The 25,683-nt window shown below is 46.7% G+C and overlaps 1 protein-coding gene across 3 annotated transcripts in view; it reads right to left on the reverse strand.

The window, feature by feature from the left end:
- DOCK11 (dedicator of cytokinesis 11) overlaps positions 1-24,656 on the reverse strand; it is a 79,701-nt gene extending 55,045 nt beyond the window's left edge. For all 3 annotated transcript variants that reach the window (XM_035325938.1, XM_035325937.1, XM_035325939.1), the window contains exons 1-9: positions 24,500-24,656; positions 9,385-9,501; positions 9,071-9,160; positions 8,283-8,365; positions 7,696-7,765; positions 5,357-5,452; positions 2,187-2,321; positions 886-1,063; positions 348-427 (exon numbers count right to left, since the gene is read on the reverse strand). In XM_035325938.1, the coding sequence (XP_035181829.1) occupies positions 348-427; positions 886-1,063; positions 2,187-2,321; positions 5,357-5,452; positions 7,696-7,765; positions 8,283-8,365; positions 9,071-9,160; positions 9,385-9,501; positions 24,500-24,601 (951 nt within the window). In that variant the 5' untranslated portion in view covers positions 24,602-24,656. The remainder of the gene's footprint in view (positions 1-347; positions 428-885; positions 1,064-2,186; positions 2,322-5,356; positions 5,453-7,695; positions 7,766-8,282; positions 8,366-9,070; positions 9,161-9,384; positions 9,502-24,499) is intronic.
- Positions 24,657-25,683: the final 1,027 nt, after the last annotated feature.

Below are 25,683 nucleotides of genomic sequence, written 5' to 3' on the forward strand. Positions count from 1 at the left end.
ATGCAGGAGACAGCAGCCACTTAACTCCCTCTGCACTGATAGCCAGGACAGTCATCCGTGCGGAGCAGGAATGGGTAGTACCAACCATGACAACCCGTCATTTGCTGTAAGCATGGATCTTCCTCTTGGGACCCACACTAAGAGTGAGCACCGTGCGGCCTCAGACCATGGAGCTCCCCTAGCTCCATCCTGGAGACAGGAAGGTGAGATGCCCAAGACCCCAGCAGCACTTGGTGCTTGCCCAGCTCCTTTAGAGCTGAAGTCAAAGCACAGGGAAACTCCTGTTACAGATGTGGTGGAGAGAGCTAGCTATAGGGCTGGGAGAGCGAGCTCTACAAACACAATACCTTCATCAGCTCTGGATGCATGCTTCTCTCTAGGCTCTCCAGGATGTTTTCTGATTTTCCTTGCATGCTTGATTCATCATCTGCAAAGACAAAAAAACAGATGTTCAAAACAACTGCCTGAGCACCATTTTATTTCCCTCTGCCAGAAAGCATACTGCAATATTTGCTACAATAGCACAGAGCAGTTTATGGAGACTTTTCCACTTCTTGGATGTAAGATTTTTCCATAAATTACTAGTACCAGAGTGTACTATTAACAGCCTGCTAGGTCTTTCCAAAGCATAACTTCAGCACAGATCCAACTTTCCAGGAGTCTTGAAACACTGCCATGGATTTCCCCTCCAGAGGAAGGGTCATGTTTCTCTCCACTTTTATTCCTCAGACTATTGTCTACATTGTACTAAGCCATTCAGCATGATATCCTGTGCCAGCCACAATTCTTGCTATTCATCCAGGAAGAAACGTATATGCTTCTACAGGCACACTGCTCACATCATGCTGGAGAATGGTGAAGGTAGGTGTTTATTTATCAACTGACCTTGTGCAGATTCCACAGAATCTTTCTTCTCTTGCACCAAACTCTCAGTATTGCTTTGAATGATCTTTCTCAGAGTTACCAGCCACTCTTCCATCTCCTGCTCAGTTTCAGCTGCGAGATAGTGGCTGTATTTATCTATCGTCTTGAGTTCAAATGCGTAGCGGCGCATTTTAGGACACTGAACAAACAAAAAAGGCAAGCTTTATGTTACACTTTCCTCAATAACTCAGCATAGTACCTTCTGCAAGGCTTCTCTCTGCTTAAACATCCTGAACTGAAATACCATGACAGTGAAAATGTCACCTAACTTAGAATATAAGAATGTCCTTGCCACAGCACCTCTCCTGCAGTTAATCACAAAGGGCTTCACGGTAGTGATCAAGCAGTATGCAGCTCCACAGTACCCAGTTACTATGAGAGTGGAAGAAAATCAGACTGAACCACAGACATAGCACTAAGGAACAGAAGCAAGCTCCTTCCTATGTCATTGGACCTTTAATATTTACCCAGAGAAACCAGGAACTGGTTTCGTCCACAGTGATTTTGCACTGCAGCACATTTAGAGGCATCTATCTTAAAGGCAAGTGGTTCAATGCAATTTTCTGAGCTCTGCTGGCCTTTAAACAGCACTTTCTAATGAGAAGCCCAGGCAAATCTGATGCATCTTGGGAAGTACATCCTGTACATCACCAAGGCATCTCTACTACTGCTTTTATTCTATTCAGAAAGATAAATGGAAATGCACAGCTCTGACTCATCTACACTGAAGCAGTCGAAGTAATTTATGTTGCCCTGTACCAGCTCCATCACACTTAGTGCTTGAAGCTGTAGCAGAGACAGCAATGGCACAAGACACAACAGCAATTCACCCGTGCACTTTACTCTCAGCACAAAGCAAACCCAAGTTTAAGCCCAGTGCAAATACCTCCTCCAAGAACCTCACAGGCCATTTGCAGGAGGTAAGCCCCAAAGGGCTGTATGTTTGCATAGACCTATCAAGACCTAACTTAAGAACCTAACAAGAACTAATAAGAAGCTGGTGCTAACAGCAAACAAAGAAGGTGCCCAAGACTTAGTTGTGCCAGCTACTTATTGGCCCCAATCCTCAGAGTGTGAGATACCCCCTTAACCAGGAAGACACCTGGTAAAGGGGATGGACAGAGCAGGCAGACTGACTGGGCAAAACAGCTTTGGGTTAGTTTGTAAATCCATGCTTTCAGCCCTCAGTGTCACAGACTGAGAGAGCATTTCTGTCTGATCTAGCAATGCATAACATACAGTCATGGAGAAAGTACGCCTACCTGAACGACATCATTGCAAGCATCCAAGAAGATACAGCCTTTGGATTCTTTTGAAATTTTCTCATCTTTGTAGGAATTAAGAATGTAGGAGCCATCCGTGAGTTGTGACAAGTAAAAATACCTCCTCTTGAATACCTGCAAAAGTGCAAAGTCTTGCTCATGCAAGTATTCACTCTTCTGTATATTACAAGCAACAGTGTCAGTTTCAGTATCTGCCCTCCTGCTATGGAGAAAATACTATAAATAGAAGTACTGATGGCCCTAGAGTGTTGCAAATGCACCCCTTTGAGTATGACTTGTTTTTGTGCAAGCAGATTTTGTTGTCTTCTTTAATTTTAATGTTCTTGTTGTTATTATAAGTTCACCCATCTAAAGCAAAGCCCCAGGGCTTCAAGCTCATTTCTCAGCTGGCTCCAGACTCATTTGTCTTCACAAAGCAATGCTGCATGGTAAATTCAGATCAGTACATTGCTTGAAGATTCATCCCACCCTAGAGCAGGTATTTCCAGAGCCTTTTTGATAAAGACCTCAGTTAGAATTACAAAGCAATTCTCCGGAAGGCTTTGGAGCAGATGTGGAAATTCCTAGCACTCAAATGCAAGCCAAAGAACACTGTAATCCATGCAACTGCTCAAGGTATTTTGTTGTTGCTGTCATTTTTTCCTAACACGCCTACTTTCATGAACTAGCTTTGGCTTAGTAAGTTCAATTCTCACCTTAAAAAGCAGTGAATCTGGGAGAAGTATTCATATGTTTGAGCTATTGATTGTTATGAAGACCCCAAATACATTTTTTTTTTTAAAAAAAGCTCTCCAGCTTTTTCTCAGAACACCTTCCTTCACATTTGTCAGCTCATAGGCAGTGTGCTATCATTCAGGAGAACATTCTGGCAGCAATTAAGATAGCACCATATGCTGCCAGGTGTGTGAGGAGCAGGGTGCATTTCACAGTTGCTGGATATCAGGAGAAGCACAATGCAAGCCAGGGCAAGCAGCATTGCGAGGCTCAAGTAGTATTTCCACTGTTCTGAATGTCTGGAAGAGCTATAAACGAACACAGCATTTTTCATCCCAGATAGGAGACTGCCAGTAATTTCCTGCACCCACCACTACTGACACAATCATATGTTCAATAAAACCACTTGCTCACTTGCATGGAACTGGAGGGGAGCATTGTGCCTAACCGCTCTGAACGGTAACCTCTGGCATCACTTAGGTGAGTAGTTTGCTGCAGAGATGCATCAAAGGTTGTGGAGCTTCAAATTTACTGAAAAACATGCAACTAAACCTTAGTTTAGCAAAGCATAAGAATACATGGAAATCTAAGTCTGCTAAGTGCTACACCAACTTAAACACTGATTTAGCACTTCATTGAATCAGTCTTGGAAACTTTGATAGTTAATGCTACAGAAACCCATGACAGATCTCTCTCTAGGCATTACAGGGTTCATATCCCTCATGGATATGGGGTTTCGTGCAAAACCATTTGTATCCTCGGAATTCTGTTCAAGGGAAAAATGCAGAAGCAAGAAGCAAACACTGTTCCTGTAACCTTCCCTGCACTTGTAAGTACTGCTGTCAGAAATAATTGTCAGAAGTCTAGAAGCATTTAAAAGAAATAGTATAAACCTAATAACAGAGGGAACATCCCTTTTGATCAGGTTACAGATGCTGTGGGTGAGCATGGCAATTGCAGAAGGACTGCTAGAGAACTGGAGAAGTCTGTTATGGCAGAGAGGAAAGAAGAGAAAATCCTGATGCCATTGGTGCAGAGCAGCCCACTGAAGCAGTGGGAAGTTCATTGCAAAGGAAAGGTTACTCTCAAATAATTTTTGGCAGCTGTAGCCTAATTCCAGCTTGCTCACAGGCTGGCTCTCCACAAAATATACTCTGCATGAGCTTAGCAACAGCGTGAGGTACCAGAGACTCAGTATGTCACAGCAGTGAAAGAACCAGCACACAAAAGATGGATATGTCTGCTTCCACAGTAGTACAGCAGCTTCTTGAAGTGGCGATAAGGGTGAAGACTTCCAAAGTCCTCAGATTTCTCACATGTGCCTTAGGAGGTGTTTTGTAAGACACAGTAGTGACCAGAACCAACTCAGAAAATGGCCACTCATTTCTGGCGCTTGGAGTTTCATGAGAGATTTTTATTAAGTGAACGGAAAGCAGAGCAGTTCAGGCATCTCTGAAAGGTGGCTCTAAGATGCTGGGCACTGAGGCCAACAATACCACGAGAGACTCAGTCAAGAATGGACATAACTAACTGTTTTGAACATGTATGGTAATACCTCCTCCTACAGGAGCAGAAATGACTTCAATCTTGCTGCTCAGAAAAGCAGATGAACAGAAATCCCTGCTCTATTTCCTTCAAGTTCATGAGGAGTCATTTTAAAACACAAATCAAAATTAGCCATATGAACTGCCCAGTTCCACTTATGAATGTAAAACTTGTTGAACTGAGCCTTAGAGCAACTGACCTTACGAAGTAAAGAACCTCACTGCTGCCTTTCCTCAGCTGCACAGTTGAACATAATTACCTAATATTCTTCCTCTCTATGCTTTAAGAATGTAGCTGCATGGTGGAACAACAGCCCATTACCACAGCAAAAACCTTCCGTAGAACTATAAAAAACTTCACCTGCAAAATCTAAGCAATGTCATGCCAGATTATGTACAAGGGAGAACAGGAGACAATGCAGCTGTTGGTTTTGGGTCAGTAATGCTCCATCTCCTCTGTGACATCATCCCTGCTTTTAGAGCAAAGCCTTGTCATTTAAATTTAAAATTGTTCTCTGTACGTATTTTCTACCGCCAAGGACACTGTCTATTCATAAAGTCTTCATTGCAGGGCAGCTGTTTCAGTTATTTAAATTGCCTTCCTCTTCCTAGCCTCAGCTGCTCATTATGAAAACAGTCTTGGTTTTCTAGAGCATGCTTTGCCTTTTTCTTCAGCTTGCCTGTCATGATTTGAAGTGCATTGGTCTTATATTCTTGGGAGGGAAGGGTCAAAAGCTGTTTCCAGACTGGGTTTTCCAATCTACCTTGGGATGCTCTACAAAAGGGATGGACACCCAGCCAAACCTGAACCTGCTACCTTTAGAGATGTGATCTGAACTTAACAGGGGTTATGTCTTGTTTCCAATTAACACAATGCTGGATCAGTCTCACCTTCATGGTAACAGTGATTGTGCTGTTTACATTTGCCTTGTGTAACCAGCCTTGCTTTATCACACCACCCTTCTGGGAGCACAATGATGAGGAATCCTGAAAGAGAGCAAAAGATCATAAAAAGAGGAGGTCACGTGAACTGCCTTCCATGCAAAATTTCCCTTGGGCACGAGAGTATGTCTGCACTGGAAAGCAACACTGGGAACTACAGCAACACAACTATCATATAGAATGTACGCAGGTACAGCGACATTTACAGTGTGATCACACACACAAAAAATATCAGGGTCATCTCTTTCCAACAAATAAGTGAAAGAGGCTAGCTTTGGTCACCTTTAACAAGGAAAAATTACATCTGTGCTGACAGAGCTGCATATGGATTATGCAAAGAATAAATGCATGGTTCTTAGGTAGTATTTCAAAAACCTGGGGAAGCAAGAAATTTTCAAAATGGTCTGTTTGGACAGTTGCAAAATGCAGAACATTAGATTTATTTCACCATTTCCTTTTGTACAAATCAACTTGCATTTTAAATTTAGGTAAAAGAACAGCAAACCCAAATAACTGAAAAGTACCTAGCGTATTTCATGTTTATCAAAATGAAAAGTTTCAAGTGACTCAACTGCATTACTTTTGGCATACTGGCTGGGATTTCTATCTTTTGTCCTGTCCTGTGGTCCCAGAATGGGTGAACAGCTCTCCATCCATATCCAACAGTGACCTCCACTAAAGATGGAGGGAAACAAGATCCCAGACTGATGAAAAAACTTGCCCTGGTCTTTCCAGTGACTCAGCAGCAGAGTTGGACCTGGACTGTGTTGATGAGCTATCAAGGCACTGGTTTATATCATTTCCAGCATCTCAAATGGCAGATTTTCACTCTTTTCTTGCCAAACTTACAGTGAAAAAAGTAAAATTTCTAATGCTTTATTTCTCTGGGTAGAACAAACAATGATTTATCCTTTATAATGGTTCGCCCTTTTTCATCAAGAGATTTCTTTTACTCAAATTTCCATTGCATATTTCTAATGTAAATGTTCTGTCAGGAAATTGTAACAGAATCCTTTAGATATGGCCAAGCCAAAAGACATAAATGTCAAAATATCTGCCAAAGTATTTGGAATACTCTCCTATTACCAACATCAGTAACTTCACTTGTTTGCATATTTGGGACACTGATCAGAAGAAAAAAAGTTCTCCACCATATTCTGATAGCATATTTTTATCCCTTTACTTTTTCAGAGGCATGCTGATAAGCTCTGTCTCAGCTCTGTCTCCAGCCAAAATTCGATATTATTAAGGAAGTAACAGCTCAAGTTAACGATGTAATGAAAACCAACAATGCAGCCAAAAAAAATAAGGCCAAACTTGACAATACATTTCCATTTCTGAAAAAGTCATCCCAGTCCAGACATGAGGTGTGGGACATGTATAGCAACTGTTAAAAATGTGTATGAAACAGCCCTTCAAATCTACAGCTTTACAAGACAGAAACTTTCCTGTTCCTCAGCAGCAGCACCTTGGTGCCACGAGGATTTTAAACAGCTGGACTAAATTCTTCAGACTGTAAATTAAAATTTCTTAGTGTCAAGTGTGGGAATTAAACTTCACATGGTAATTGATAAAGAAATATGTTAACATGCCCATGCCCCCCCTTGAAAATGCAATATGCATGGGGAAAACATGCCGTGCATATTTCCCGAAATGACTGCCAGGTTTGAGATATCCCAACTGTCAGAGCCCCCAGCTCCTCCACGTGGAAAAGCTCTCAAGCTGCAAAATCTCCCCTGCAGACAGGTAAACACAAAGGCGCCAGCTTCCAGAAGAGGTGAATGCCTCTGAATATCTGCAGAATTAGACTGATGTTCTGTGAATATGTTGGGGAGAAGTAATTGGTTGAGAATGGCAGATTACAAAGCAGAGCACCAACCTGTTAAAGAAGAGGACCCTGATATTGCTGTATCGCCATGTAGCTGGAAACTAAACTGTCTACTTTAAATTATGGTCACAAGAATTTTACTTAGTAAAGTTCTTGGCTTCCTTTTTTTTTTTTTAAAAAATTTATTTTTTATTTATTTCCCCTGTTTCATTTCTATCAAGTGAAAAACCCTTGAGAAACATTAAGGCTAATCTTACACCTAATTTAGGAGACTCTTGGCTCCAAGAGATTATCTTGTCACACTTTGAAATAAATCACTATCTCAGTTTTGGCCCCATATCTGCAGTATGAAGCATTTCACCGTAAAGCCATTCCTGGAAGCTGAATTCTGACTTTGTCTTGTGAAATTTTCTTTAGAACAGATCTTAGAGTGGAATATGTAAAAAAACTTTCTCCTTACCTCATCTTTTTCAAAGTCTTCATCGATTTCAAACACATGACTTGGAATCTTGTCTGGCCTAAAGGATTTGCTGAAATCACAACATTTTCATTTTAATGACCGGGAAACAAGGATGCACAAAGCCAGCTATCTGATGCTGGCTGCACAACCAACAGTCAAACTGCAGATTACAGACCACAGCAGAATTGTCCAACTGCAGAAGATTTCAAGAGACCTACAGCCCCTTACAGCTTGAGACATCTAACTTCTGAATGCACTTAATCAAAGCTAAGCACAAGGAGCATGTAATTAACATTCTCTGTATTAGCTGTCTGCCTTTGCAGAGTTTTTGCTGACTTGCATTTGTGCAACACAGGGATGAAGCAGATCTATCTATCTTCCATCTTGCTAAAAGAGAAGCCAGATCAGACTGCAAGATTATTCACAAATTTTAATACAATTTCTTCAACAGTGTTGCTCCGTTGTTGCTTCACTTCCCTGCAAGATCTTCAGAACAGACCTACTTTGGCCGGACTGTTTCTCCTAAGCCTGATCAAACCACAGTCCCATGACCACGTATTAGTATTCCAAGGGAGCATGACACTTACCATGGCAACATCCGAAAGTCGCCTGAGTATTCCTCATATTTGTAGTTTACCACATGCCAGTCTGAGCTGTAGGTTTTAATGCACTGAAAGGAAAACAATATGGGTATTTGAAAGCTACAGAAAGCATAACAAAACCATGCACAAGTTCAAAAGGTTACAGACTGCTGGGTGATGTAAGTATAAGTGGAAAGAGTGTGAACAAGGCTGCTTCACTTATTTTTGTGCTACCATACAAGATTTCATAAGGAACCTTTTCAGCACAAAGACAAAAATCACACAGCATCTGGACTGCCACACAGCTGCTGATTTTGGATCCACATAGCTCTAACACTTTAAAAAAGGAATAGTGATTTGCAAGGGAACTGCTTTCCAGAAAGCACCAATTTCCTGCCCTCAGAACTATACTGCCTCTCATTCGACACTGATCATCGCCTGGCATTTATTTCCACTGCACTTGGAGGGAATGGTCTTAGAGGGCAGCATTCTGCAAAACAAACTTGCAGCACTCAGGATGCAGCTAGAGAGGCTGTGCAGCGCAGCCCCTGCCCTGCTGCACACCCCGCACCTTGCAGCTCAAGCCACACACCCTGTCTGCACACAAAACTGCTGGAAAGAAGTGCCACACAAGAGGCATGTAGGAACTAGCTAGTGCAGTACCCTGCCAGTGATCAGGGCTTCCCAGGATAAATTAAGTGATCTGCAACCTCATAGACAAGCAGCTACAGCAGAGCGTCTTACTTAAGGGAGAAGGTGCTGAGGACAGGCATTGCATACACTTTTACCCCTACCTCTTTGACAAAGAGACTCTGAGCTTTCTTCAGGGCATCTTCTGGCACCGTAGACTGGACAGTCCTTCTCTGACGACTGATAACTGAGATCTGCAGGGAAAAGGAGAAAATGGTTTCAGTGTAAACTGGGTCTTCAGGAATTGATACTTGCTTTAAATAAATATGGCGGGCCAAATCACCAGTGGGTTGTTTCACTTTTATGTGTTAGTAATGCAGCCAAAATCAACATGCAGCCAAGTGTGGAAATTTTCCAAAGTAAGCGGGACTGGAGATGAATGAGCATCAAACATGAGAAAGAGCCAGTGCAAACTCACAGACACATCTTCAATCGGAAATATCAGCAGGTCCCGGAGGGGATCACTGTAGATCTGAACTTTGCGTTGAAGGATCACGTTCTCATAGTCCAAGGGTTCAACAACTTTGGTTTTTTCCTGTAGGATGAATAGAAGGTAGACTATTTAGAGATGTATAATGTATAAAATAACCAGTAACTAACATCTTGTGCCTAATTTCATCTGTCAACTTCAAACCATGTTACTAATGGACTGCTTATTAGTTCAACAATCAAATACTTGCATGATAAAAGGAACCATTGATGTACATGTGGGGGAAACAAGGGGTTAAGTTATTTGTGCTTGGTAATAAACTACAGGAAGAAAGCAAGTACTGTGCTGTTCTTCTCCAGGCACAGTCTCTAATTTCTTAATGGAGAAAGCAATTCTCCTGGAAAGGCCGCAGCTTCAACAGCTACAAGCTTCAGCTTCCACCAGTATGAGCAGCTCACCTGCACAGCTCAGAAGGAATAGGGGCTCTACACCAGCTCGAAGCTGGTTTTGCTAGACAAGATGATGAGAGTTGTGCTATCTCCAGAAATGTGCTGCTGCTGGGATGGTAGTAAGCTGGCTGCAATAACCTCCAGTGCAGGAATCTCTCCCTGTGGAAGCAAGATTCCTCTGGAAAGGCTGGAAAGCCTTCTCCATTAATCACACCTCAGCCACAGCCCACATCTGGAAAACCCTGGGGCCTGATTTTGCTCTCACTCATATTTCTGGGAAGCAAGAGGAACTTCTCGACATACTCTGGAGTCACCAGTAAAAACTATGAGGACAGTGCCAGTATGCTTACCATTGCATTGCTTCCGTTCATGCTACAAGCGCAGAAAACATAGCTTAAAAATGTTAGAAAAACAAAGACAACTTCCAAAGTAGAAAAACATCATATTAGCTGTCCACTCCTAAACTTTGGCTTTCATAAGCAAGAGTCAGGCACTTAGCACTGCAGTTGTCAAAATGACTCCAGACCAAACCCATGACCCTGTATGCACAAGAATGCTCATAACAAAAGAGAAAGTAAATTCCAATACATGAACTTTCCCTTGCTTTGAACTCCTACCAAAAGACTGCCGCTGCCTGGCCATGCTATGGATGGTGTTCACAAAACCCCTCCAGCGTGTGTGGTGCCAGGCTGGCACGTGCCGCAGGGAGATAACGCCCTTGCAGGATAGTGTGCTTGGGCTCTTCACCCTTGAAAAAGGAATGTCAGCTGCTTCTCCAACAGCAGCGAGATTTATCACACAGTTGATTTATTTTTTTTTACCCGGATGAACTACTCACATAGCTCCCTGAATTAAAAATTAGACTGGTGGAAGTCTCTTGCTGAAGACAACAAAAGCTGCAGCCTGAGAAAATGACTCAAAAACAAGGATTGAAAGCTCAGCACCATATAAAACCACCAGGTAAATAAATAGCTGTGCCACTGAGCATCCAAACAACTCAACACTGCCTGTGACGCATGAGAGAAGAAATCAACATTGCTCTTCCAAAAGCAATCATAGCCAAAGAGTTTCTGTCCTGTGCCCTTGGCACCTGAGTCTCCAGGATGCATTAACATGATCATGTGTTTTGCAGCAAATGTGAGCCACTTGTTTTAATGACAGATGAGCATCTCTTTTGTTGAAGTGGAGCTGGTGCTGGGACTCTGGGGAGAAAGTTGTCGCATCAGCACGTAACAGTCCCAGGTGAGAGCCATTCAGGGGTGGTCATGTTTTAATCTTGTTTTTATCTTTTTCTGAAACATTGTAGAAAATCTTAGTATGTTGATATCTTCTCATACAGAAGCACCTTAAAAAAATAAAGGAATTGTAGATTTTTTCCCCTTTTCTGCTATACTCTGGCATATGGTAAAAAGAGAATAAAAATCCAGGCTCTGTGGCAGACCTGGACGGTCTGATGGAATGGAACAGCGAAGGCAGACGTCTCTCTGAGGCTGCCTCTGGCTTTTCCCACTCAAAGGGCAGCCCTGCTGAGCAGAGGCTGTTCTTCCATCCCAGGTGCATGCCCGGCAAACTTGTAGTATGTTCAGAAACAAAAACTGAGATGAAATATTTTCCCACAGCACTTCAGAAATGCAAAGGGGGTACCTTGCATGACATGTTTCCCAGGACTGCATCCCAGCAGCAGGACAGCATCTTAGCAGCTCACTGAAGGAGGAGAGAATGAAGCCTGTGTGTAATCAAGGCCTGTGTTACTAGCATAAGCGATGCCTCTGGTCGGGGTGATTTCTGCACTGGCTTTTGTCAAGCACCCACTCCGCCCTGCTTCTGGCTGTCCACAAAGAAACTCTTACTTTGGACTGAAGAAAATACACCTCCTGCCCAAGGCACTTTTGCATTCAAAGTGCCTATTTTCCACGCCGCAGTAATCCAGCAGGGATTAGCTCAGATATTCGAAACAGCTTCCTCTTAATCGCTCTCTGGAAAACTTTGCTTCACCCCCTAACGCAGTCCCAAAAGAAACCTCACAAGCCTCCTGTTGCATGACCAGCAGCAGCACCATGGCATCTCAGGGAGCAGCCCACTAGGACATGCGTAGGGAAGGGCAGCATTGTCCAGCAGAGAGCCCATGATGTGTGCCAAGCTAGGGCGTTGGGGGGTGTGGGGCGGCAAGCGTTGACAGCCCCAGCACCGTGTGCCACCAGCACAACCACCCCCTGCTCCTGCTCTGGCAGTCAGCACCTGGCTTACACACGAACCTCGTGTAAAAGGAGATCACCGGAAAATTAGGAGTCCCTAAAAACCAGCGGGAAGATGGAGAGAAGGAACTGCTTTTTTCCTCAGTTAGCCTCACATTCTTTAAATGCTTAACTGGATTTGGTTAATCATCTGAAGCACAGGTCTTATTTCATTATAATGCTACACACTTCTGCAAATTTGCCAAGCCTGGCACATTAACGTGACTTAGGACATTCATGAGCTGCTCTCACAGTTGCAAGTCAGGCATCCCCAAATCTCAGCCACTCCGCTGCCCAATCCACCTTTCTTGCGGCCATCACCACAGCAATCCCAACAACTGGTCTCATCTCACCCCAGCAGCAGCTGTAATGGTAAATGAGATTCCTTCTAAGAGTTTTGCACATTGTTGTAGCATTAAATAGTGGCTTTGGGTACTCTGAATTCAGGCCTCCCAATTACTCACAATTTGCAGTCCTGTTTGCAACACGGTTCTGAAATGGATTGTGTTTCAGAAGTTGTAAAAGTTATCTTATGGCAACATTGATGTCAATTTCAGGGTAATGACTTTGAGGACCAAAGAGGACCCCTTATTCTCACATGAGGGGCTTCAAAACCCTTATAGCACTGTCCACTGCAGGTACAAAGAAGCTTCTTACAATAACTCACTGCTGCCCGTCCCCGCTTGTGGGCTTGGCGGTACCGGGCAGGAAGCGTGCTGCAGGCTGCTGCAGTGCCAGGGCAGCCGGCCGACTGTCCAGGGAGCTCCAGGAGGCGAGAGGTGGGTGCCAATGGAGACGTCCCCCAGGCAGGTTCGCAGTCCCCACAGACTTTGTTTCTCCTCTAGGGATGTTAGAAACACAGTCCCTAGTGCTCTCCTTACCCAGGCTGCACGATTGGCTTGTTGCAGCAAGGAGAGTGCAGGACAAGGGCAGCCACACACAGCAGCCCTCTGTCCCCTGCACCCAGCACAGCACAACCAACTTGTCACAGGCCACGAGGGGAACCAGAGCCGTGTCTCTAAAGCGGAGCTGAAAGATAGGTCAAGCTATATGTAAGCAAAGCAACAGCTAGCAAAAGGATGTGGCCTGTCTGCCTGCTGCCAAGGAAACACGGACGCCTCCGTCTGTCCAGAACTGCACAGGGCCAGACATGCTCACACCCCTGCAAACAGAGCTCCAGAGTAAGTAAGGGATATCACAAATATTTTTCATCCTTTGGCCCACCCTGGTGCCCAGTGTCCCATCAGGGCAGGAGATAAAACTTTAAGCCCTGAAAATCAGATTTCAAAGTCTTAGTTTTTCTGATGAGCTTGGTTAACGCAGACATCTCCCAGCAGACAGGGCTCAGCCTCACACTGCCCCGTGCTGTCACAACAGCAGATGGCACCCACCAAAGTCATTACGAAAGGAAAGGAAGAACTATTACACTAAAGCAATTAGAATCTTAGAAACCACAAATTCCTCCACAGGGAAAGCCAATACCCAAGTGCAAAGAAATGCTGCCAGTCCAGCAACAAAATCAACCCATTTCTGCAGGAAAAAACACACAATGATGCCAAAGCAAGCCTGTTCCAGACAGGCATACAGCAGCTGCTTACCCAGGGCTGGCAGAGGGGTTCCTCGTGCTGCCCTGTGGCTTGCTCCAGCACCCTGTAGTAGGCTGGGCAGGAGGGGGAAACTGAGAACACCCAGCAGCAGCTTCCAACCCAAAGCACCGCAGCCCAGAGCACTGGGATAAAAACTGGGACTTGTTGGGAAAGACCTCACAGAGGAGAAAAATAAATTTACATGATTTTAAACAAATTTTTAATGAGGGGAGCAGTGAGCCCTTGTGGATGAGCCCTCTCACTTCTCTTACAAAAAATGCTGGTTCAGTCCCTGCACACTGGACCGTTCCTGAAAACACTGCGTGCTGCTGCCCCAAGAGTGCTGCTCCCGTGAGCACGGGACTTTGCAGTGCACGAGGGAAAGGGGGGTCCGCAGACCCCGAGCCCCCGTCCAGGTCAGGTCACGAGGCTCCTCTTGGACAACAGCACAGGCAAAACAACAGCCAATCTATTACAGTATTGACTCACCACCAAGAAGCAAGTTGGCTGGCATTTTAACAGGAAATTCAATTGAATTACTTCAACAGAAACATGCCCACAGACGCCAACGCTAGGCTCTGCCTTCGTCCAAGCACAAGCACAAAGAGCTGGGCCCCAGGAAAACCCCAAGTAAAGGTTCCCAACCTCACTGCCCTGCTTGCCCAGCCGAGAAAAAAGCACAAGAGCAAACCTCCGCTGAACAGACACCACAGGATAGGGCGAAGGAAAGCGTTACCAAGGGAATAACACATGAACCAAAATGAGGGAATCTGGAGCAGTCAGACTGAATTGCCTCCTTTCTGTATCCATTTGCAAAGCTTGTCAAATTCCTTATATTTGCTTTATAAACAAGGGTACACAACAACACCTGGACATATTCATACTGGGAAGGACATTTCTATTTTCAACTTTAATGGCTCAAAAAAGAGTAACCATCTGTCTTCTACTGTCCTGTATTTGTACACTGTACAAATGTGCAACTTTTGTTGCACAATAAAAGCTTATTCTATGATTAATGTTTTTCTGAGATCCTTTTCTCCCATAATTACAACAAATATAATGAAATGGACACAACTGTACAGAAAGTGAGGGAAAAATGTTTTGCTCAAGGATATTTTAGAACAGGAACCAAAGGAAAACTATCAGAAAGTATGCATAATTTCAGTCCTTTCAGGCTGTCTCTCATTTAAAACAAACAATAACTAGAAAATAAAACCATTTGATGGCAAACCCTCCTAGTTTGGCTCTGTTTTAACCACTGTGCTCGTCTGTTTGCATTGACACAAGCCCCAGGTTGGCTGCCAGCGCACGTTTCCCATTGCACAGCGGAAGCCAACCCCAGAAAAACCCACAGCCCCAGCGCAACGGCTGCACGGCGTTCGGCTTTCGCTTCTCCCTGCGAGTGCCGCACTGCTAACGGCTAGCGCACGCGTTGCTTCTGGGCTTGCCCTGCGCGATGCTCAGCCCTTCCTGCAGCACTTCCTTCGCACCTCTCACTGAAAAGCTTGCAGGCTCAGCAGCACCCAGGACATCAGTTTCTCACTTCCTCAGAAGTGAAGCTTCAGCCAGCAGCACGAATCCATGCTCACGAAGCAGCTGGAGACACAAAGGATCCGTATATTAAAAGTAATGCTTATTTAAGGTACCTGAGAGAAAAGGAAATAGTGCAGACCACGTGCACATGTAAATGTATTGCCTCACGTGGTACAACTGTTCTGCAAAATTTAGCGAGCATTTTATAGCTGATTTATTTACTGCTTCATCTGTTGCAACCCAGTAGTGCAAAGCCTAGCGAAGCACAAATTTTAAAACAAATCCCAAGGGACCAAGCAGGTGAGACACACAGAAAATAGACAACAAATTAAATCTAGGGAATTGATTCAAAGCTAAAGGGGCAAATAAAGGAAGTGCACAACTAACCCCTGCCCATAACAGTCACAGTCGCATCACTTCTGAGACCGGCAGCGGCCCTCCTCAGAGAGGGACCACTTCCTACCACAGTATGCAATCTGGAAATGCAAAGATACCACTCAGAGAAGAAAACTCCTTAATGGGGACTTTGCTCATGAAACCTGATAGTCCATGGGAGAATTTATATGGAATCTGGGAACTGAGAAAACCCATTTGGCAACCTCTATGGACACGCAGAACTGAGGAATTTCTATCCATATAAATACTTTTCCAAAGCCAAGGGTTCAAAGATCACAGGTCGTGGCACTCTCAGATTGTGTGGTCCTGAAGAGTTTTTTGTTTTTGTTTTTATTTATTTAAGTAGCACATTGGTAACTTTTCACTTTCTCTGCCCGCAGTTCCTGCACTGCCATCTGATTGCATTTACAGGCTCTAGCTCAAGCTTGCAAGAGGGCTAGAGCATTTCATTTAAAAAAGCCGAGATTCACACGTAACTCATTATTCCAGGAACCTGGGCATAAGGAAGAAAAACAAAAAGTGAGATACCCTGAGCTTGCCTGCTCAGCGTCTGGAACCATTGTAACCCAGTGCAAAACCAAACAGTATCTGAAGCAGAGGAGAGAAGAAAGAGGTGGAAACAGAGAAACAGGGGAGGAAGGGCAAAGAGGGCGAGAGCGTTAGTCAGCACAGATGGCAGCAGTCACAACACGACGCAGCCTTGCTGCTGCCAAGGGGTTTGCAGATTTCTTAGCAAAGCCACATTTTGAGGAGAAACCAGGAGGGAGGCAATGAGGCAGCTCTTACTGGATGGCGGGGAGCTCCTGTCTATGAGTCTGCTGCAAACCCAGCCCTCAGCTGGATGGAACAGCCGGGCACAGTAAGAGATGCACAGAGATGTGCTACAGTAAAACCACAGGGATGAGAAACAGTCAATAAAGTGGGGTAGGAGCAGGCCAAAACTATTTTTACACTGGCCAGAGAGAAGAAAGTTTAGAAACACGAGACAAATGCCCAGACAGGAATCCTGGTTGTGCTGGAGGCAAAAAACCCTGCATCCCAGGAAGAGGGCAGGACTCTGCTGTAACCCTGACCCAAAAGCTCTCAGAGGGCTTCGTGTGAAGGACACACAGGGCTTACAGGTGGAGGGGTCAGATGCACAGGAGGAAGTTCTTCGGAAGGCAGAGATGAGTCTGGAGACTGGGGCTGGAAGAAGGCTTCCTCCCATGCAGCTTTTTACGGGTTTTGCTCAGTTTGCTCCTCTACCAGCAGCAAACAGATCCCCTCTGCAGCAGCACAGGCTCGCTGAGGAGATCTTAGGTGATGCCTTCAGCAGGGTACCCCAGCAGCGCTCATCCTATACCCTGGCATCCTATGTCCAGGCTCAAACCCAGCCCATCCGCTTGAGGAGCAGAGGGAAGGATCAGTGCATCTCTGTGTCAGCAGAGCTGCACCTGCATCCAGCTGAGCATCTGCTGCAGAGCATGAGAGATGGAAACACAGCGCAGCTTTGATTTTCTCTTCTGAAAATAATAGCGTTAATAGAAATTGGCAAAAAGCTACTGGTTTCCATGGGACAGCTGAATTTCTGCCAGATAGGAATTCTCAAAACATTCTGTAAGCACAGGCATGCTAAAAAAGGGAAATAGTAATTATAATGACAATAATGCATGATATTTATATAAGTTCTTAACTAGAGCATCCCAAAGTGCTTTTCAGATGTCACTGGCATTTCATCATTTATTTATGTAGTATCAGTTTTATATTTAGTATCCATCTCCAAAAGATCCAGCTTCAGAACATCTGAAAACAATTAATTGCACACAAGCAGAACCCCTCCCTTTCCTGCCTGCTCTTAAAAACCCTTGTTTTTCACTCGAGAAATCTCGCTCGCGCTGGGCCGAGCCAACTGGGCAGCCGCTCCCGCAGGCGAGCAGCCCCAGGAGGAGGCGAGCTGCTCCTCTGCCCGGCCGGGCACCAGCTGAGCGCCAGCCCGTGCAGCACTGCGGGGAGAACCGAAGCAGGAAGTCACAATCTGGTTTTGGGTTGCCTTAGCAATAGAGTGAACACCCACAACAGTGAAGTCAGGCCCCGGGGATGTCAGTGGTGACTTAACCAGCTCAGGAAATCGTGTCAGCTCCCATCTCAGCTCCGTCGTTGGGCTGCAAAGTCCAACCACGTTCTCCCCAATAAACACACGGTTGCTGAGTGCTCCAGAAGGGTCTCTGAGGCTGCTGGACAGGCTCTGCAATGCTTCAACTCAGCCACAGATGAAATGCTGTAGCTGATGGAAGCACCTCCAAGTTTCTCCCAGGTGAAGACATCCGTACAAGCTCCAGCATTATTGGAAGGGACAAGGGAGGGTGGAGAAAGAGCTGGAACTGCCAGGGAAACCTGAGCCAAGAGCAACTTTCCAGAAGCCCCAACCTGCTATGGGAAGAGCCAAGACAGACATCTCCCTACAAGAGGTGGAGACTCCTTTCTCCTCTCCTGATTCTGCATGCAGCCTGCAGAAACTCTGCAGGTGTGTGGGGTTGAATTGCACAAAAATCAACACTTGTGGATTCCCCAGTTCTACCAAACACCCGAGAGAAGCCACAGCTTCTGCCATGCTGCGGGACCTTGCTGCTGCCTGGGTACCCTGGCCCCAAGCCTCCAGCGTGCAGGCTGCAGTCCACGGCCTCCATCTGCACTCTGCTAGCACAGCTCTAACCTGCATCCCAGGCTCCCGACCGCTGCCAAAATATAGGAGGGAGGACGGAGTGCCCTGGACTGAAGCAGGCAGGGTCTCCTTCCACACACAGCTGCTCCCCAGGGATAGTCCTGTGGCAGGAGTTATTAATAGGAGAGAGAAAGAAATTGCAGTTCAGCAATAAAGGAGACAGGGGTGGGAAAGGGGTTAGGAACGAGCAGGCCTGACCCCATTAGAGAAGCAGCAGGAGGCAGGGAAAAATGGTAGAGATGAGACAGAGCTGTGCTGAAGGGAAGAGAAGTCAGCAAGGGAGAGCTTTGATTTGTACTTTTTAAGGGAATGAAAGAGATGGAGGGAGATGGCAGCAGGGAAAGACACTCCAGCATTTCTAAGATGACAGCAATGCCCACAAAGGCATACAAAGCCATCCTTCTCTTCCTTGGCCAGAACAGCAGTGAGGAGGCCAATTAAGCAGGGAAATCTAAAACCATGCGTATGCCCCAGGAGTGGTTGCTGTTCAGCTGCCGTGTGTGATTGTGATTTGCATTCTTAGGCCACAGAAATGTCAAAAGCTTTGTGCAATTTTGCATCATTAGAGATGATAAATCAGTGTGCAAAGACTTAAGTGAAACACTCTAAGAGCCACCAAACTGCCTATGTGAAAGGATGCTATAATATGTACTACAGCAGCCCAGGTTCAAATGATCCTGGTCCTGGGAGGGACTCTGCAAATATCCCCAGATACCAGAAACAGATGAAACAAAGCCCTAGAACTGTCCCCTCACTGGACTTCGAGTGCACCAAATCCCCAGCTGCATTGCTGGCACTAGCTGCAGGCACCAAGAACAACCATCTGTTCCAGGCGTTTTGCTGCATTGATGGCAGCAGGTCGGGGCAGGCGCTGTCAATGCAGGGACACCTGCAATTTCATGACACTGCCTCCGGCACAGGGCGAACCATTCTCAGCCTTGTCCAATGAGTGCTAAAGCCCTGGCCACACAGCCAGCAAAACGTGGCAAGAAGTATATGTACACGAGTTTAAGGGCTGCCTGGTTTGCTCTCTTCCTCAGACGAATAATTTCCTTTGGGAAGGATAAGATTTAATGTCTATCAGAAGCTTGCTGTAGTCTCCAAAAACCTCCAGAAAGGCCGTAGTGGCCACAGCTCATACTACAGTACCCATTCCTCAGCACACAGGCATGCATGGGGGAGGTATTGCTCTCTCTTCGGGACTGCGCGTTGGTAGGAGATTTGCTAGAGATTTGCTAAGAAGTGGCCCCAGATAGCTGTATGGTGTAGCAGGGGCCTTGCTCCTCCCTGCAAAGTGGTGTCCTTCATCCAGAGCACACCCCAGCTGTGCTCAGGCAGGAACAAACCAGGCCACTTCCACTGCATGCACTGCCCAAGGCCATGTCACAGCAACCAGCCGATGCTGAGCTAAATTCAGCCCTTCACAGTGCACAAGCCCCAATTCAGGAAAGTATGTGATTAATTTTAAGAATGTGCTTAAGTGTTTTCTTGACTAAGCCCCTGTGAGTAATAATCTCACCGTGTGCACTTCCACAGAAGTCACTCGAGCAAGCAGTAGTGGCAGTCTCTGGAGGCAGCCAGCCGCAGCAGGAAAGCCTGCCCCAGCTGAACCGGCAGCAAAACTCCCACCCACTGAAGTAAGAGCTGAATTTCCTCCCTTGTCTCCAGCACATCTCTTTTTCTATTGAAGTTATGCAAACACAGAGTACTGACTATACCCAAGGGGGAACATGCATATAATGTGTCTCTCTTGAGCGTTAAGATCGCTACGAGCAGTGCGAATAAAGAGTCTGCACATTGATCAAAGCAAGTTTAGCTTATTAAAAGAGGATTCTATGCAGAAAGCTGATTTCTCCTGCGTGAGTATAAATTCAGTCACATACAATATGGATTAAAATGTTAAAAAAGAAAAAAAAAAAAACAAAAAAAAACAGAAAGAACAAAGTGCCTTTTTGCTTCCAGTCAAAACCTTCTTAATATCACTCTTTGGGAGCTTTTTATCTCCTATTTTGTGTCTGCCTCAAACTGAGCGACACATACCAACCCAGTCCCACCAGGATCAAACAAAAGCCATCTTCTCCTCCTGGCATGCTGCCCGCAGTCTCATGGCGCAGTTACAGGGAGCACATCTCGTAGCACCGCTTAACACAGGAGGGAAGATGTTCTCGGTCTGAATACATCTGTATGGCAACGATTGGTGCAGTTGTTTGCAAGCAGAGGTCCTCCCACGTTGCAATTTCTGGGAGCTCACGTGCTGCCAGATGTGGGGCTGAGAGCTGTGAGTGTGCCTGAGCGCGTGGGGCACACAGCACCAAGCTGTGCCTGCGTGCACAGGACACGTCACCGAGCTGCGCCTCGGGATGCCCCACAGAGCGGGCTGACATCCAGCTTGGGGAAAGCCTGCACAGCTGCAGCTGCCCAGGTACAATGCTCTGGGTCTGCATCCTGTGTAAACCTCTGTGGCGAAGCAGTGAATGGGTCTTCAGTTAATCTGCATAGAAATGATCTAAAGTAAATCAGAGTACTTGGGGGATACTTACAATTACCACCAAATGACTGGTTTTGGCAGCACTGTGGGAAAATGGATTGTCTGGATTTTGTCAAACGCTTGTACCTCTGATCTCACATCTCCCACATTTTATTTCTCTGCCACAACACAGTGAATGACACCTTTGGAAAGCCTGCAACTGGCTTGAGACCACCCTCACCCCACCGGGGCCCAGCTGCTGCTGAGCGCACAGCTCCTGTGAGGTGGGGAGGCACAGGGAAGACTTGGCCAAACAATGCAAGTGACCACGTGCAGCTGATCTGGGTCCTGAGGCAGAAGGCAGAGCCTTTGCTATTCTTCTGGCAGTGCCACCAATTACGGATCTCATTCAAGCACATGTGCTCTGCTCAACTCTACAATGCCCCATAACGTTTTGAGTGGAAAGCGAAGATGGGGTGAAGGAGAGGTGCACAGGCACCTCTGCCAGACCAGGGAGCACGGGGCCGCGTCCTCCTGGTGAGGGCTGAGCTCTGTCCCGCAGCACTCCCGTGGCTGCACAGGTCCCTACTCCTCTCAGATAACATCAGCACTTTGTGCTCTGGCTCTGAAGTTGCAGTTTTAACACAGTATTTTACTATTGATGCCCCAAGGTTTAACTGCAGGTAATCCCTTGGTTAAGAGTGGTGTCAGTTATCATACTTATGCTTTGACTGTTCCTCTCTTTAACCAAATCTTTATTTTTTTTCCTTCATTGTTTTGCATGTCATTTATCCCACTAGCCAATTTAATGCTTTTGCATTTGTCTACTTCAACAGCGACCTTGTTTGTTATTCTGCCAAATCTCTATACAATGATTTATAATCGGTAGCATGCATCGGGGGCCATTCAAAGCTGAATTTGATACAAACTGCCCTGCAGCTTTGCAAAGAAAAGTGTGCAGACAGAATCGGGGTTCCCACATGCCCTAGTGCCTGCAGCACCCTAGGTGCTTGCAGCAGCACTTTGTAGGGCTGTGCGTGCTTTCAAGGGATTCATGCTGAAGTCTTTTTTCTTGCCAAGACCTCCTCTACACAGCCTGTCTGTGAACGTGATGCAAGGCCAGAATGACAGCCAGGACACTGGGAACACCAGCACAGGAAGAAGAAACTGAACGGCACCAAGTGAAAGCTGCGCTTCATCCTTCCCCATCCAGGGGGACCGAAGTGCCCCTGGGCTCCCCACCACAGCCTAAACTTTCACTGCTACAGATCAGGATCGCAGCTCCCCTTAAATCATGACAGGAAGAGCAATGGCTGCATCCTAGCAGCTGGTGCAAAGGGCAACGGGCGGGACATGGGCAACCCAGGCCACCTCAGGAAGGCTGGGAGCGAAGCTCTGGGCAGCCTCTCTTTGCTGGGAAGCCCAAGCACCACCCTTTCCGCTGCTTCCCTTTCACAAAAGAGCAAAGCCCTGCCAGAAGTTACCAACAAAACTCCAGGTTTGCACACCAAAAAGAAGAACAAATAATCTCATGGTGCTAGATGAGCATAAATGGGAAACCAGGAACAGAAACAGCGCTGCATGAGCTGTGTTGCACCTCCGTCACGCCAGATGTCCCACTCTCTCGGGGTGGCCTTGCAGGAGCACAGTGTTCCTGGCTGGAGATGCGTCTCCTTTGACGCACAAATTACGGCTCCACACAGGCTGACCTTCTCTGTGACGTTACAGGTTCTCCTCACGGAGACGTTTTCATCTAGCAGTATTTCATTCACTGACTGCAAATGGCGTCTTACTCCAGACAGTTCCTCCTCTCGAGGGAGTGCCTTGAATGCCCAAAATGCTGAGCTCCATCTACACAGTAATGGACCTTTACGGTGCCCGCTCCTCCTGCAGGTGAAGTTGTGTGATCTGGCACATGCAGCGTTAGCTCTGCTCCCCACCCCTTGTCTCGTCCATGCTCACAGATCTCTGTGGACTCCGCTACAGCCAGCACACCCCAGCACAGACATCCATCCCTTCCTCACAAGCGTGATGATCTGGCAGATGGAGAGGAACCGCCTTGTCCTTGGAGAAACCTAGGGAGTATGCACCTCACACATAATCACTGCAGGTGTCCGAAGCGCTATCTGAGAGAGTCCTTAAGCTTACACCACCTCCTTTCCCAGTCCCTGAATGCTGCAGCATCTTATGGCTCTTCCTGGTGATGCAGAAGTGCTGGGATTTATCCCTTGCCACTGAAGTGTCAAAAGCAGGAAACTCTGCCAAGCCCCGGGAATCAGAGACACCTTCCCTCACCCTCCTCCGGCGCTTGGCTGCGAACACACTGAGCAGCACAGCAGCCCTGGGGGATTTGCCTGTCTGAAAGAGAATGAGATAGAGTTGGCAGGAACCGTGTGGGCAATGAAACCCTAGAGAGGCTCAGAAAGAGAATGGCTGCTGACAGCTGCTGGACTCCATTGGCTCCTTTGGGTTGCTGTCAGGATTTCATTTATTTTCATCTGCAGTCCCACCTAACCCTCCAGTCTATGACAGAGGGCACCCTGCACAGGCCTTGTGTAACTGTTTGCCTGGAGGATACCAAAGCTCTTTAGGTCCTAAACAAGCTCATTTTTAACGAGGTTCCATCAGCTTCTACAAAGCATTTGTCTCTACGTATTGTTGATGAAAGAGTGAAAGCAAACCCTAAAGGAGCCTCTAAAGATCCCTGAACAACTGCACACAGGAAACAATAGCCTTGGCGCAAGGAAATCAGACTGTATTATTACCATGATTTTTTTTTCAGTCCTAGCAATTAACAAATTTACAATAAAACTCTATTTTAAAGAGAACTGTTAAAAACCCTCCACTTATTTAGCTCACACACCATTTAATGTGCCAGTAGAAAATGAATCGGAATTATTCACTGAACTTGTATTGTACTTTCTGCATGTCCCACTGAACAACCTTCCATCAAAGTCAAGGTCAAGTGTGATCGCATGCTAGAGTAATTCAATGAGCAGTGGTGAAACAAATCCAACAAAGCCCAGGGAAGCTTTGAACTGACCCAAGCATCCTCCCAGGGTACCACAGCTAACATTTGCACAGCTGTGAGCACAACAAAGACAACCTGCTGCAGCATCCCACAGGCAGGAATGAAACGCATCTGGGACTTTTGCCCCAGACATTTGAGCGTAATTCCTGGGATACATCAGACCACCCGTTTATGCCAATGTCCACATCTCTCTCACCTTGCCAGGCTGTGCCCTTCAGTCCTGCCCTATTTATTCGCCAGTTTTACATTGCCTGCACCCTACTAGGGTGAGCTCCAGCACCTGTTTGCTCGCTGCCCTGCACTGATGGCTCCTTATTAATTCCCGCTCCTGCTACGGGAGCGCTACCTAACCCTAACCCACAGAAGTGCCGGTTCCTGCGGTCCTCGCATCTCTGAGCGACGTTCAGACGGGCACAGGGACTGCAGGTGGCAAGCAGGGTCGGAGGCAGGATGGCACGGCACCGCACACCCGACGGGAATTCTGCCCCATCCCGCGCCTTGCCCAGTCCACCCCCACCTACCCCATCCCCATCCCCCGCCCAGCCCTTTCCTTTTCCTCTTCCCCCGCTCCGAGCATCCCCCGCCGCTCTCTGCCCCTTCCGCCGCCGCCTCTCCCCCGCCTGGGCGCGGCCCCGCCGGGAGCTGCCCAAGGTACCGCCGTGCCGAGCCGAACCGAGCCGAGCCGGGCTCTGTGCCCCGCACTCACCAGCACGAAGGAGCTGCGCACCGCCTCCGACACGCTCTGCCGCAGCTCGGCGGCCGTGCCCGGCTTGCTGAGCCGCTTGGTGAACTTCCTCACCTCCGCCATGGCGGCATGGTCCGCGCCGAGCTGAGCCGAGCGGGGCCGCGCCGCGGGCTGCTGCTGCGGGCGGGGCCGGGCCGGGCCGGGGTCGGGCGGAGCCGCTCGGCGGCGGCGGGCGGAGCTGGGGAGGGCCCGAGCTCGGCTCCCGCCCCCGGCGCGGCCCCGCTTTGTCCCCGCGGCAGGTGCCGCCCGGAGGGGTGCCCGGGACCGGAGCGGTGCTCTCCGTGCAGCTCTGCCCCAGGCGGGTCCCTGCTGTAAGGCTGAGCTGGAGCCGGGACGAGATCCCGTTCCTGAGCCTCTCCGACCTACGGGGTTGCGATGATAGCGGCCGCGAGCCCAGCTCCTCGGCTGCAACAGCAAGAGAAACAGGGGCGTGGAAGGAAGGGTCCTTAGGACTGAGATCAATTCCTGGTCCCGCTTGCATTGTTCTAAGGATAGCGATTTTGAAATTACAATAGAGGTAGAGAGATCGATTTTTTCTCTCTCTCTCTCTTTTTTTTTTTTTTTTTTTTTTTTTTTAATATATATTTTACACGTTAATACCTTTCTTTTAAATGCTTTTGCTTATTTTTTATTTTGTGCTTTGTCTGCACAGTAAAATATTGAATGGAAGAGAGCTGCCCTGTGGTCACAGCGTTAAGGAATGTACATGTATTGTGCCATATGGCTGATTAAATACTATTCACAAGGACTCCACTGGAATTAGAGGCACGCTGTCAGTCACACAACATATAGAGAAATCGGTTAGATTGTGAGAGCCAGGCTGTAGGGGGGCAATGAATACGGCTATTATGATCCAAACCATTTAAAATGTTATTTGTGACTTCTAAAGCATGCAAGACAGTTATTGTTCTGCTTTTTAGCAGTTCACTGAATGGGCAGCAGACACCATTCCATATTAAGCATTGCTCTGATTTTCTGCGCCAGAGGCAAAACAAATCTAAAAGTTTATCCTTTATTATAAAATATCTACTAGATGAGGAACAGGAAAAGAAGGGGGCTAGTAGCTGGAGAATGAGCATTTTCACAAACATCCTTTCATTAGGCTTTTCCAAATTTGTCTAAATTGCTTCTAAAGAAGTAATAAG

This window comes from Oxyura jamaicensis, chromosome 4, assembly GCF_011077185.1.
Source record: "Oxyura jamaicensis isolate SHBP4307 breed ruddy duck chromosome 4, BPBGC_Ojam_1.0, whole genome shotgun sequence".
NCBI lineage: Eukaryota > Metazoa > Chordata > Aves > Anseriformes > Anatidae > Oxyura > Oxyura jamaicensis.